Source organism: Oncorhynchus keta, chromosome 23 (genome assembly GCF_023373465.1).
Source record: "Oncorhynchus keta strain PuntledgeMale-10-30-2019 chromosome 23, Oket_V2, whole genome shotgun sequence".
NCBI classification, from domain to species: domain Eukaryota; kingdom Metazoa; phylum Chordata; class Actinopteri; order Salmoniformes; family Salmonidae; genus Oncorhynchus; species Oncorhynchus keta.
In genome coordinates this window covers 27,930,200-27,944,300 of record NC_068443.1, presented here as the reverse complement: position 1 = coordinate 27,944,300, position 14,101 = coordinate 27,930,200, and the positions used below count along the sequence as shown (strand labels likewise).

The 14,101-nt window shown below is 38.3% G+C and overlaps 2 protein-coding genes across 3 annotated transcripts in view; both read left to right on the top strand.

Moving 5' to 3' along the window:
* Positions 1-2,612: 2,612 nt before the first annotated feature.
* LOC118402107 (V-type proton ATPase 21 kDa proteolipid subunit c'') lies at positions 2,613-11,763 on the top strand. Its single transcript, XM_035800019.2, has 8 exons — positions 2,613-2,891; positions 3,642-3,690; positions 3,881-3,964; positions 4,676-4,753; positions 8,384-8,453; positions 8,986-9,037; positions 9,309-9,499; positions 9,666-11,763. Exons 1-8 carry the CDS (start codon positions 2,825-2,827, stop codon positions 9,690-9,692), a joined length of 618 nt encoding a protein of 205 aa, XP_035655912.1. The 5' UTR covers positions 2,613-2,824; the 3' UTR covers positions 9,693-11,763.
* Positions 11,764-11,914: 151 nt separating this feature from the next.
* Positions 11,915-14,101, top strand: part of LOC118402106 (beta-1,4-galactosyltransferase 2-like) — a 150,909-nt gene continuing 148,722 nt past the window's right edge. For both annotated transcript variants that reach the window (XM_035800017.2, XM_035800018.2), the window contains exon 1: positions 11,915-12,916. The gene's annotated coding sequence lies outside the window, so the exon portion shown is untranslated. The remainder of the gene's footprint in view (positions 12,917-14,101) is intronic.

The following is a 14,101-nucleotide window of genomic DNA, read 5'->3' as shown; positions in this document are numbered from 1 at the left end:
GCTGCTAAGGGAAGCAAGGGTTCCGCAAAAAATGGACCAAGAAAAAAATATGTATTTTTCATCTCTGTGTTTCATACTTTTTCTTCAATTCACAAGAGGCTGAATGTACTGTATCTCATCGGAGAAAGCATCTGAGGGTGCGAAACAGTGCCCATCTGTCTCTGTATGTGTAGGCCATCTATCTGATGCTGTCTGCTCCAAAATAGTATGACATTGCAGTAGCATTGACTGCAAGGGAAGCCAGCGAGCATTTGGCCAAAGATTTTGTTAATCAAAACCAAGATGGACCACAGCCTGTCCTTTCCAATGCAAACAAATTAGTCATGGTGGGCAGAACAAGCAAGGAGGTGGGAAGAGCCAAGCACGAGCTAGAGAGATCCTATTGGCCCATTCTAGCATGAGTTCCACTTATTTGTTGTTTTTGTTGTTTTTTAAAGTAAAAAATAATACAAACTAAATCTAAGCAGCCAATTACTTTGTTATTTATTTCCATCTCTCATGCCATATTCCCATTGCTATAGTTATAGTTATGACATCATGTAATGAATGTAGTGGTCAGTAGAAAGTATATTTACTGGCGAATTGTAGCTAGCCATCAAGTGATTCTATGGAAATCAAGTCCAGTCTGCTGTAAGAACTCGACGTTGTGCAATACACACTCTCGTTGTACTGAACGGGACTACTGGACTTCGTTTTTCTTTGTTTATAAATGATTTGGCAAAATGAATGAAACAGTTAAATATTGGAGTAAGATATGATGATGAAATGCTAAGTATCCTTTTATATCCTGATGATATTATTTTGATGGCAGAAACTGAACAAGACCTGCAGAAAAAGTTTTTATGTGCAGTCAATTGGTGTAAAAGATGGAGACCCATGATCAACCAGACAAAAACACAGATAATGCATTTTAGAAAACCAGGTGCTAAGAGAAGTGTTTTTCAGTTTTGTTTTGGTGAGACATTCTTGAGTTTACAAGCATTTATAAATATTTGGGTATTTTTATTGATGAACATAGTTCCTTTCTATACGGAGCATCTGCCCTGGCCAACTCAGCAAGTAGAGCTCTTGGGGGAGTTATAGGAAAAACAAAAACACTCAAAGTTATTGGTTATGCTTACGTATTTCAAACTGTATCAGACATGTGTGTGTCCTGTTCTGGACTATTCATCAGGAGTGTGGGGTGCTAAGATATATTTTAGAAAGGAAAATGTCCATAACAGAGAGATGTATATTACTTTTTAGGTGTCCACAAGTTTGCACCCATACTTGCAATATCTGGGGACATGGGCTGGGAACCCTGTAAGGTGAGATGGAAGGCTTGTATGGTGAGACTTCGAAATAGACTATTGGATATGCCAACTGCCAGAATAGCTAGTAACGTTTTGTTATGGAATCTATCCATAGAGACAGCCTGGACAACTGAAATGTCTGACCTTTTTCAACAGTCTGACATCTGTACAAAAGAAAAATTAAGGGAGACATAAATATGATTAAAAAACAACTGATGCAATACAACAACAACAAATGGAGAGATTAATCATAAACCCAAATTGAGAACCTTTTGTTTGATTAAGGGTGAATTGTGTGTGAGCTGTATATTATGTATAACCTAGCTAAAAGCAAGAGATCACTATGTGCACAGGTAAGATCAGGGATATTGTCTCTGGGTATTGAAACAGGTAAGATCAGGGATATTGTCTCTGCATGTTGAAACAGGTAAGATCAGGGATATTGTCTCTGGGTATTGAAACAGGTAAGATCAGGGATATTGCGTCTGCGTATTGAAACAGGTCGGTATTGTGGTGAAATGGAAGAGGAAAGACTATGTAACCTTTAAAAGAGAGTGAGAGTGAAACTGAGTTTATCCTCTACGATATACTCTTGCTCTTATTCCAGAAAGCACACCAGATATATACTGGCATTATGTGGCTGAGTGATGAGGAGAAATGTAAGTGTTTTTTTGTCCATTGTGTATTTCTGTTTGCGGAATATTTAGATAAATCCTGGAATAAAAGAAAAAGGGCTACCTACAATTAAATTGTAAAAATACTTTGCTTCTATGTGGTAAATGGCATGTGTGTATATAGATTGTGTATAGGCTTGTCTCCCATATGAATCTTCTATGTGGTAAATGGCATGTGTGTATATAGATTGTGTATAGGCTTGTCTCCCATATGAATCTTCTTTTTTTGCCAGACTGGTTTCAAGTGACTTATTTTTCTTTTTCTTTTTGTATTTATTTGTCTGTCTGTCGTAATGAATGTATATATGTATGTATATTATTTTACTGCTCTAGGGACGTAATTATTGTTTGGATAACCTTATTTACTATTATGTATAGATTATTATACTTTTTTTCACTCTTTATACGATGCAGAGAACACCGGAAGAAGAATTAGCATTTAATTACCATAGTGAATTATTGTAATGTTTGTTTATGTGTCAATTAATCCCATAAGGGATGGGTTGCCAATTGGCGATTTGACACGAAAATAACATTTCATTAATCAATTTGACAAAATCGGTATCCCCTTCTAGACATGACCAGCGGAGGCTGCTTTGAAGCTCCCGCGGCTGTGGAAAACAGGAAGTAGAATGACGTTTGTTATCACAGTCACATGCTCAAGTCAAGCTCGATCAGCTGACTGCATTCCTTCCCTTTTTGATGGTTCGACTTTTCTTCTCCAATTGAACGATTTCGGGGGGTGATTAACATTATTTATATTATTCAGACCGTTTGGCGTCAATTGTAAACATCAACCGGAAGGTAGTGTTGTGAGATTGCCTGTAAAATATCGCGGTTTGGGTGATTGAGTGGATCATGAACGGACACGCCATTCTCTACACCGGGGTCACTTTGGCCTTCTGGAGTACTATTCTCATCGTTGGTAAGAAAACGTTGTATATTTGCTAGCTAATGTAATGGGTTTAGTTAGCTAATGATGGCCGAAAAAAATATACTTGATTTTTAAAAAAACAACACGTTTGTATTTATTGATTGTGAATGTCTGCTTGACAGATACTGTGCTGACTTGTTAACTAACGTGACGTTATCCCGCTGCTAGTTAGTAGTAATTAAGTTGTCTCTGCAGTGATGTGATGGCTTGTTCACATATGTCATATTGTTTCAGGATCCCTAGTTATTTAGCTTTCTAGCTTCTTTGCATTGTATGTTATTTACGCTTGTGGGACTGCCGTCCAAAAACTTGTTTAGCCATTTGTTTGTAAGAATTTGACAAAATGCTTACAGGAAGTAACGTAGCTAACTAACTAGGTAACGTTAGCTAGCAAGCGATTAACTAACTAATGTTCGACTGCATAATATAAGGCCCTGCACTAACAGCAACTTTACTATAGAAAACGTATATACCACAACATAGCTAAATAAGTCACGCTCGCTTAGTTTCTACAGTCAGAAAAATAGGAACCTAAGCACTTCTCGTGTGAGGGTGAGCTTCTGACATTTCATAATTTCTCGGGCACAATTTGGTTCTGTAACTAAGTGGCTTGACATTGCATGTCCTGTACAGAACTGTTCTGTACTGCAACACACATACATCTACATACGGTGTACACACACATGCATAAACTCATGAAAACGTTTCCACTTTTTTTCCTGCGTTGGTGATATTTTTCAGGTATCTGCTACACAATCTTCGACCTTGGATTCCGCTTTGATGTAGCATGGTTAGTATGACAGTCTCTTGTCTTAGTTAGAATAGTAGGATATATCATAGGCATAGAATTGTAGCCTATATTCTTGAGTCTGGTGCTGATTACTAATAGAATTCCAGTCAGGTGGTATTTCAGAAGTGTTGACCTAGACTAAAGCTTAGAATATTTGATTTCCATGGTAAAATGATACTCTCTCACTCAGGTTCTTGACAGAAACGTCGCCCTTTATGTGGGCAAACCTTGGGATTGGCTTGGCCATCTCGCTCTCTGTTGTCGGAGCAGCTTGGTGAGTATTCTTAATTTCCCCCTTTTGAGTGTTGCATCAGACGAGATTGTCCAATATGAATAAGGGAAGTTCTGAAATTAGATTTGAAAATTCAAATAGCAACTAATGTCTTGTCCCCATCCTCTTCCCTATTTCAGCAGGCTAAATTACTACTTGTGGATGGCAGGATTATTATTTTAGTGTATCACTGTTTTTATGTTCTGCTTTATGTAGGGTTCGTCAGATTTTTATGATTTAAATCGAATATCTTGATTTGACATTGACGATATATTGTGACGTGCTAGACTATACTCTACTTGAACTTTACAAATCAAAACTGCAGTTTTATTAGTTAGGCGGTATCAATATGTTAAATGATGTCTACATTTAATTAACTTAGCCTTGGTTTTTCACCAAACTAAGATTATTAAGTGAGAATGCGACAATAATATTGAAAATATATGGAAATTACAGTCTGGAATTATCTAGTCATTAACGGCGCAACACGATTATATCGGATATTGCAATATTTGGAGTAACATTGTGGAAGAGGTCCCCCAGGTATCATCCAAACCTAGTTTTATGTTCATCGTGCTTTTACACCTGCATTGTTTGCTGTTTTGGGGTTTTAGGCTGGGTTTCTGTACAGCACTTTGAGATATCAGCTGATGTACGAAGGGCTATATAAATAAATTTGATTTGATAATGAATTTGGTTTTCCTTGTTTTACAGGGGCATTTACATCACAGGTTCCAGCATCATAGGAGGTGGTGTAAAAGCACCACGGATTAAAACAAAGAATTTGGTCAGGTAAGATATTTAAAGTGAAAATGTGTCATTATGGGCCTGTTTCTCAGACCCAGATTAAGTTTACCCCTGGACTAAAATCACCTTTTAAAAATGCCTTTTAGTCCAAATCTAGGCTTAATTTTTGTCTATATTTGCGTACTGTGTATATATACATTCAAAAGTTTGGGGACACCTATTCATTCCATGGTTTTTCTTTTTTTTTTACTATCTTCTACATTGTAATAGTGAAGACATCAAAACTATGAAATTACACATATGGTCCCCGAGTGGCCCAGCGGTTTAGGGCACTACATCTCAGTGCTAGAGGCATCACTACAGACCCTGATTCGATCCCGGGCTGTATCACAACCGGCTGTGATTGGGTGTCCCATAGGGCGGCACACAATTGGCCCAGCGTCATCCAGGTTAGGGGAGGATTTGGGCGGTGTAGGCCGTCATTGTAAAATAAGAATTTGTTCTTAACTGACTTGCCTAGTTAAATAAAGGTTAAAATAAAAATATGGAATTATGTAGTAACCACAAGTGATAATCAAAATGTATTTGAGGTTCTTCAAAGTAGCCACCCTTTGCCTTGATGACAGCTTTGCACACTTCGCATTCTCTCAACCAGCGTCATGAGGTAGTCATTTCAATTAACAGGTGTGCCATGTTAAAAGTTAATTTGTGGAATTTCTTTCCTTAATGTGTTTGAGCCTGTTAATTGGGATGTGACAAGGTAGGGGTGGTATACAGAAGATAGCCCTATTTGGTAAAAGACCAAGTCCATATTATGGCAAGAACAGCTCAAAGCATAGAGAAACGACAGTCCATTACTTTAAGACAAGAAGGTCAGTCAATCCGGAACATTTCAAGGACTTTGAAGTGCCGCCGCAAAAAACATCAAGCGCTATGATGAAACTGGCTCTCGTGAGCACTGCCACAGGAAAGGAAGACCCAGAGTTACCTCTGCTACAGAGAATAGGTTAGAGTTACCAGCTTCAAATTGCAGCCCATATAAAAGCTTCAGAGTTCAAGTAACAGACATCTCAACATCGACTAACCGGTGCCCGCACACATTGACTCTGTACCTGTACCCTCTTTATATAGCCTCGCTATTGTTATTTTACTGCTGCTCTTTAATGATTTGTAACTTTTTTCCTTATTCTTTGGGGGGGGGGGTATTTAAAATAAAATAAAATAAATCTGCATTGTTGATTAACATTACATTACATTTAAGTCATTTAGCAGACGCTCTTATCCAGAGCGACTTAAGGGCTTGTAAGTAAGCATTTCATTGTATGGTCTGCCTGTTGTATTCGGTGAATGTGACATAAGATTTGCCTCAGAGGAGACTGTGTGAATCAGGCCTGCATGGTCAAATTGCTGCAAGGAAACTATTAAAGTACTCTAGTAAGAAGAATAGACTTGCTTGTGCCAAGAAACATGAGCAATGGACATTAGACTGGTTGAAATCTGTCCTTTGGTCTGATGTGTCCAAATTTGAGAGTATGTATTCCAACCGCTGTGTCTTTGAGACACAGAGTAGGTGTACGGATGATCTCTGCATGTGTGGTTCCCACTGTGAAGCATGAAGGTGTGGGGGTGCCTTGCTGGTCACACTCAATGATTTATTTTGAATTCAAGGCACACAACCTGTATGGCTACCACAGAATTCTGCAGCGATACACCATCCCATCTGATTTATGCTTTTTTTGCGGGACAATGACCCAACACACCTCCAGGCTGTGTAAGGGCTATTTGACTAAGAAGGAGAGTGGAGTACTGCATCAGATGAGCTGGCCTCCACAATGGGATGAGTTGGACTGCAGAGTGAAGGAAAAGCAGCCAACAAGTGCTCAGCATGTGTGGGAACTCCTTCAAGACTGTTGGATAAGCATTCCAGGTGATCCTGGTTAAGAGAATGCCAAGAGTGCAAATCTGTTATGAAGGCAACGGGTGGCTACTTTAAAGAATCTCAATCTAAAATATATTTTGATTTGTTTTACTTTAATTAATTGTTTTACTACATGATTCCATGTGTTAATTCAGTTTTGATGTCTTCACTATTCTACATTTGTGTATGTATGTTTAAGTTGGAATCTGCTTTGATGTGAAAATGAGTCATTAAAACTCTTTTTCAACCACTCTACAAATTTCTTGTTAACAAACTATAGTTTTCGCAAGTCGGTTAGGACATCTACTTTGTGCATGACACAAGTAATTTTTACAACAATTGTTTACAGACATATTATTTCACTTATAATTCAGTGTATTATAATTCCAGTGGGTCAGAAGGCTTACCTTCAAACTCGGTGCCTCTTTGCTTGACATCATGGGAAAACCAAAATAAATCAGCCAAGACCTCAAAGAAAATTGTAGACCTCCACAAGTCTGGTTCATCCTTGGGAGCAATTTCCAAATGACTGAAGGTACCACGTTCATTTGTACATACAATAGTACGCATGTATAAACACCATGGGACTACGCAGCCGTCATACCGCTCAGGAGGGAGATGCGTTCTGTCTCCTAGAGATGAAAGTACTTTGGTGCGAGAAGTGAAAGTCAATCCCAGAACAACAGCAAAGGACCTTGTGAAGATGCTGGAGGAAAAAGGTAGAAAAGTATCTATATCCACAGTAGAACGAGTCCAGTATCGACAACCTGTAAGGCCACTCAGCAAGGAAGAAGCCACTGTTCCCAAACCGCCATAATCAAGCCAGACTACGGTTTGCAACTGCACATGGGGTCAAAGATCATACTTTTTGGTGAAATGTCCTCTGCTCTGATGAAACAAATAGAGAACTGTTTGGCCATAATGACCATTGTTATGTTTGGATGAAAAATGGGGAGGCTTGCAAGCCGAAGAACACCATCCCAACCGTGAAGCACGGGAGTGGCAGCATCATGTTATGGGGGTGCTTTGCTGCAGGAGGGACTGGTGCACTTCACAAAATAGATTGCATCATGAGAAGGAAAATTGTGGATATATTGAAGCAACATCTCAAGATATCAGTCAAGTTAAAGCTTGGTCGCAAATGGGTCTTCTAAATGGACAATGACCCCAAGCATACTTCCATAGTTGTCAAAATGGCTTAAGGACAACAAAAGTGAAGGTATTGGATTGGCCATCACAAGCCCTGACCTCAATCCTATAGAAAATGTGTGGGCAGAACTGAAAAAGCTTGTGCAAGCAAGGAGGTCTACATCCCGGACTCAGTTATACCAGCTCTGTCAGGAGAAATGGGCCAAAATTCACCCAACTTATTGTGGGAAGCTTGTGGATGGCTACCTTGAAATGTTTGACCCAAGTTAAACAATTTAAAGGTAATGCTACCAAATACTGATTGAGTGTATGTAACCTTCTGACCCACTGGGAATGTGATGAAAGAAATAAAAACTGAAATAAATCATTCTTTCTACTATTATTCTGACATTTCACATTAAAATAAAGTGGTGATCGTAACTGACTTAAGACGGTGAATTTTTACTCAGATTAAATGTCAGGAATAGTGAAACTGAGTTTACATGTATTTGGCTAAGGTGTATGTAAACTTCCGACTTCAACTGTATGTATGTTTTTGTATTGATAAAACCAGTCTTTCCCATTAATGTTTTGTGTTAAATGCTATTGTTGTCTCGTCCTGTCCACAGCATTATCTTCTGTGAGGCCGTAGCTATATATGGGATCATCATGGCAATCGTGATAAGTAACATGGCTGAGGTAAGCATGAGAGGTGGCTTATGATATGATAATCATTTGTGTCCTTTAACAGTGGTGGGAAAAAGTACCCAATTAACATACTTGAGTAAAAGTAAATATTCCTTAATCGAAAATGACTCAAGTGATAGTCACCAAGTTAAATACTGCTTGAGTAAATGTCTTAAGGTATTTAGTTTAAAATATACTTAAATATCAAAAGTAAATGTAATTGCAAAAATATTTTTACTTATACCATCTGGTTCTCTTACTTTTGATAAATGTCTTGTTTTTAAAGTTTACAGATAGCCAGGGGCACACTCCAACACTCAGACATAATTTATAAATGAAGCATTTGTGTTTAGTGAGTCCGTCAGATCAGAGGCAGTAGGGATGACCAGGGTTGTTCTCTGGAGTGTGAATTGGACCATTTTCTGTCGTGCTCAGCATTCAAAATGTAAAGTACTTTTGGGTGTCAGATGTGACACTGTAGTAGACGGCTCCAATTTTATTAGACGTCATTCTATTTCGTTACACACCATCTTTCCCTTTATAGAGTTTTAGCGGCACTACACCAGAGACCATTGGGGCAAGGAACTACCAAGCAGGTAAGAAGATAATTGCTGACATTGGGTGTTAATTAGCCTGTTTTGCATGACCATGAGTGACAAGGAGTTGGCATGATGGCACTAACAGACTGGCACTCAGGCTAGTTGTTGATTGGAAGCCGAACGCGTTCTTAATTTCCAATGATATAGAGGCAGGCTCAACATTAGATGTAAAGTAGGCACATTTTGCCACTGGCTTCAATAGCTCAAATGGTAAAATACAATTTCAGGCTATAAAGTAAAGACTGCTTATTGTGTTCTTTCCTGACAGGCTACTCCATGTTTGGTGCTGGTCTTACTGTGGGCTTCTCCAACCTCTTCTGTGGCATCTGTGTTGGCATCGTTGGGAGTGGAGCTGCCCTGGCTGATGCCCAGAACGGCAGCCTCTTCGTCAAAATCCTTATTGTGGAAATCTTTGGCAGTGCAATTGGGCTATTTGGAGTGATTGTAGCCATCTTGCAGGTAACTGACATTCTTTTGCCACAGTTTTCATCAAATGTATTTATATAGCCATCCTTTGATTGGTTGAATAGCATAATCTTTCTGTAGCTGATTGCATGAACTGAATATAGGTTTGCTTCTTCTTGTTTTTCTTATTACATAATCAAATATATGTATTTTCTTGTAGACGTCGAAAGTAAAAATGGGTGACTAGAAGATGTATCCGCAAGACAAGATCACGATGACAAGATCAATGGAAGACGAAGCTAGAGAAGCAGATGGATTGTGTAAATACATAGTAAATTATTGAAATGTCTTTTTTGTCTGTGATTGTTTTTAACCATTTGCTGAAGAGTGACATATTTGCACCATTTTGTCTTAAAGGAATGCAACCGAAAGGTTAGATTAAACTGCAGGTGTTTAAGACAAAATCCTATCCCTTTTGAATAAAAATCATGTTCGTATTATCGCAGTTGTAAGAAAAAAAGTAATTCATCTCTAGCAAACTTCTTGGCATTCCCCACATACTTTTACTGTTGTATCAAATGTATTAGTCAGTAGTAGTAAGGACATTTTTATTATTGGGTTTCTTTAAAGCCATATGTTGGCAATGATGCCCTGTCTACATCCCCAGAGTCAGAAACTCATGGATGCCCTTTTCTGGAATCTGTGTTCAGGTAGAAGGAATTTAGAGTTTCATGAGCCATCGCAAATCTGTAAAGAGCTGTTCTGTTCATGACATGGAATTGTGATAAATGCCTGTAAAAAATGGGTTTGAAGTATTGAAATGTTTGTATGCAAAAGTCATGGTATAACAAAGCAAATTATTATATTTATGACTAATGTAATCCATAATGTTTTTCACTAGTTTCAGTTACTATATATTTGTCAATGACTGGTGTAATTAACCAGTACTATAGTAACACTAAATGATTCAAAATGTATTGATACAAAGATGATCTAAAGACATATTACTCTGAAATGGTAATTGTTGGATTTTTTTTTACATTAGTCAGCTGTCATTTAAGTTGTGTGGATGTATGCATACCTTTTTGGTTGGCACTCTTCGGTTCTGATTGGTTAAAAATGAGAATAGTACATTTGTTTGTGTATATAAAGGGTCTGTTTTGTGAACTGAGGGTGTTTACCATTCTATGTACCTTAGCTTGGGTTGTAAGATTTGTTTTGTTGATGCAAGTGGTCTTTGTCCACAGTGAATGAGCTGTGGCTGAATATACATGTATATGATTATAAGTGACCATCTATTTTTTTGTTCTTTCCTTCTCAGATAGGTCTGTAAACCCCCTGTTAACTATCTGTGGAGAGTGAGAAAGGTAGCGGTTTTCTTCAAGACCATTTGCCCTTGTACATTCTGCTTTCTATTTGTGTGTAACTTTGAGCTTGAATACGCCGAGCTCCTTGTCTTGTAAATGGACTGACATGTATTATTTTGGAGAGATGGTACTCGAGCAGCACATCGATAAGAACTTCAGACCGGTTGGCCTTTTTCTTAGTCGTGCTTTCGTTTAATTTTTTTTAATTTAATGAATTAGCTGCAACATCCATGTTCACCAGTGCTACTGATTTTAAGACTTAGATTGAGCCCTTAAATGTTAAATACAATCCTTGTGTCGATTGTCATAAACTGGCATCCATTTTAATATTCATAACATCCAATTTGCTGTGACTGTGTTCGTCCCAAATGTCGCCCTATTCCCTACACAGTGCTCTAAGTTTGACTAGAGCACTATTTCTTATATATAGTGCACTACTGTTAACCAGGACCGGTCAACAGTAGTGCACTATATATAGGACTTAGGGTGCCATTTGAGATGCACATATGGAGGGCTCCCACTGACTCCACATCCTCTCCTTACCAACTATTTTATTTAAATGATTCAGCGGTGTTCATTCCTTGCTTTTGAACATTCCTTAATGACCTTTGGTGTAATACAGGGGTGACCATCCTGGTCCTGGAGAGCCTCGGTACTGAAGCATTTTACTTCAATGGATAACATTTGGACTGTAAGTCCCAACTGTTGTTGGTTTCAAAGTATGCTGCTTGAGAGAGGGCCGTGAATGCTCACGGCTTACTTTGAGAGACTAGGTCCTAGGTTGGCCACATGTACTGTAGTGGTGTGTCATGTAAATGAAGATCTCTAGACCATGCCTCTGGCTTTAGTGACTGTGTTTAATATGTTGTGGTGAATCCATTGTTTTGTCATGTGTAAAAGTGGGTCCTCTTGACTTAATTGTCCTTGAAAGAATAAAATAGACCAAACTGACCGTTCAATCAAATGTATTTTATGAAGCTTTTTGTGTCGGCTGTTGTCAAAAAGGCACCAACTGCTCATAGTGTGGAACTGAGAGAAATGGCTCTTATTTACCTTGGTTTCACAGCATGACCCCCATTTTCTCCAAAATACAAGAGGCAGGATACTTGTCCCCATGATTAAGCATGTATTTCATGTATCAAAAATGACAACTTTTTTTTTTTTGACCAAATGAGCAGTTACTGCCTTTTTACTTGGTAGGTCAGCCTGGCCTAGACCACAGCAAGCTGAGGAGAAATCAGTGTCCAAGAAAAACTCCCTAAAAGGAAAAAAACTTAGAGGAACCTGGCTCAGAGGTGTGACCCATCCTCTTCTGGATGTAAGTCGTTTTTAACATTTTGTTTCTGTAATGATGTTCCTTATGTCCCAGTCCCACTCTATAATTTCGATAGATGGCGCTATATATTAAATCATTTGCACATTTACTGGGGACCTATCACACCTTATGCCTCTGCCTTATTTCATAATTACATTTACAAAAGTGGGGGCAGCAACATTTGCTATATGAATGAATTGACTTTTATTGACATCAAGTTGTACCCCACAAAAGTGACGATATTACACTTACTGTAGTCCTGTCTTTTTAGCTGCAAACTACTAGAAATGTGCCATGCTGATAGGACCTAGTGTAAGCTCCCTCTGGTGGCAGAATACCCGAGAGTTTGGACCAACTGAGACTCCGTACTGGAGAGAGAGAGAGAGAGAGAGAGAGAGAGAGAGAGAGAGAGAGATGAACCTGCTAGAGTCTCCTTTTTGCTTCATATCAACACCAAACCTAACGGATTGACTGAATTATGTAGATAGGATATTTACTACACTATATTTGGCATATTGCCCTCCGTAAATGATCAAACAAAATGAGGCATTCATATCTGCCATGTCTTTTATATGGAAAAACGTTTTTAACAGTATCTGCACGAAAAATGAAATGACCGATTTTATCATCAGAAATAAAACGGGCTCCATGCTTTATTACGTGCATTTTTTGTGAGTTTTTGTTATTTTAGTTTTTTTTAAATGACATTTACAGATTTCATATAAAAGCTTGGTGCAACAAAAAGGAAATGCATTCATAGAAGAGAGGAGGATTGCTTGCCACCTCAAGGTAAGACTATTCTATTTCATTTGTTCATCACATTTCGTTCTTTTGTTTACCTTGTATTTTTTAAAATTTAGCCTGCCGTTTTGATTCTTTATTATCCCAAACATCTCCATTTATCAACATTTATATGTTTAATTGTGGTTATTGATGTTTTTGTTATGCAATTTGCTTTGGTGTCATGCACATTTTGCTGAAGCATCCTAGACCCGCGATTCTACATGCATTTGCAACGTCCTTTTTTTTCAAGAGACCCACACGTTCAACAACATTATTTCAATAAGCAGAACGGTCCTTGGAAGCAGCGATGGAAAGATCCATCCTGCGCTGTCCACTGGTATCAACACTGAACAAAAATATAAACGCAAAATGTAAAGTGTTGTTCCCATGTCTCATGAACTGTTCCATGAGCACAAAAAGCTTATTTCTCTAATTTTGTCCACAAATGTGTTTACATCCCTGTTAGTGAGCATTTCTCCTTTGCCAATATAATCCATCTACCTGACAGGTGTGCCAGGTCAAGAAGCTGATAAAACAGCATGATAATTACACAGGTGCACCTTGTGCTGGGGACAATAAAAGGCCACTCACAACTTTTGTCACACAACACTATGCCACAGATGGCTCAAGTTTTGAGGGAGCGTGCAATTGACATGTTGACTGCAGGAATGACCACCAGAGCTGTTGCCACAATTTAATGTTAATTGTGTTGTGAACAGAGTGCCCCATGGTGGTGTTAGGGTTATGGTATGGGCATGCATAAGCTACGGACAACGAACACAATTGCATTTTATCGATTGGCAATTTGAATGCACAAAAATACTGTGATAAGATCCTGAGGCTCATTATGAGGCCCATTGTTTTTAAAGTATCTGTGAACAACATATGCATATCTGTATTCCCAGTCATGTGAAATACATAGATTAGGGCCTAATGAATTAATTTAAATTGACTGATTTCCTTATACATTTAATTCAGTAAAATGTTTGAAATTGTTCCATGCTGCATTTATAGTTTTGTTCAGTGTAGTTATAAGATGTAGCTGAAATGATAATTGTGTAGATAAGCTATAGCAAATAAACTCATGAAATAGAGACGTGTGTGTGTGTGTGTGTGTGTGTGTGTGTGTGTGTGTGTGTGTGTGTGTGTGTGTGTGTGTGTGTGTGTACAGAACCTGTCAAAAGTTTGGAC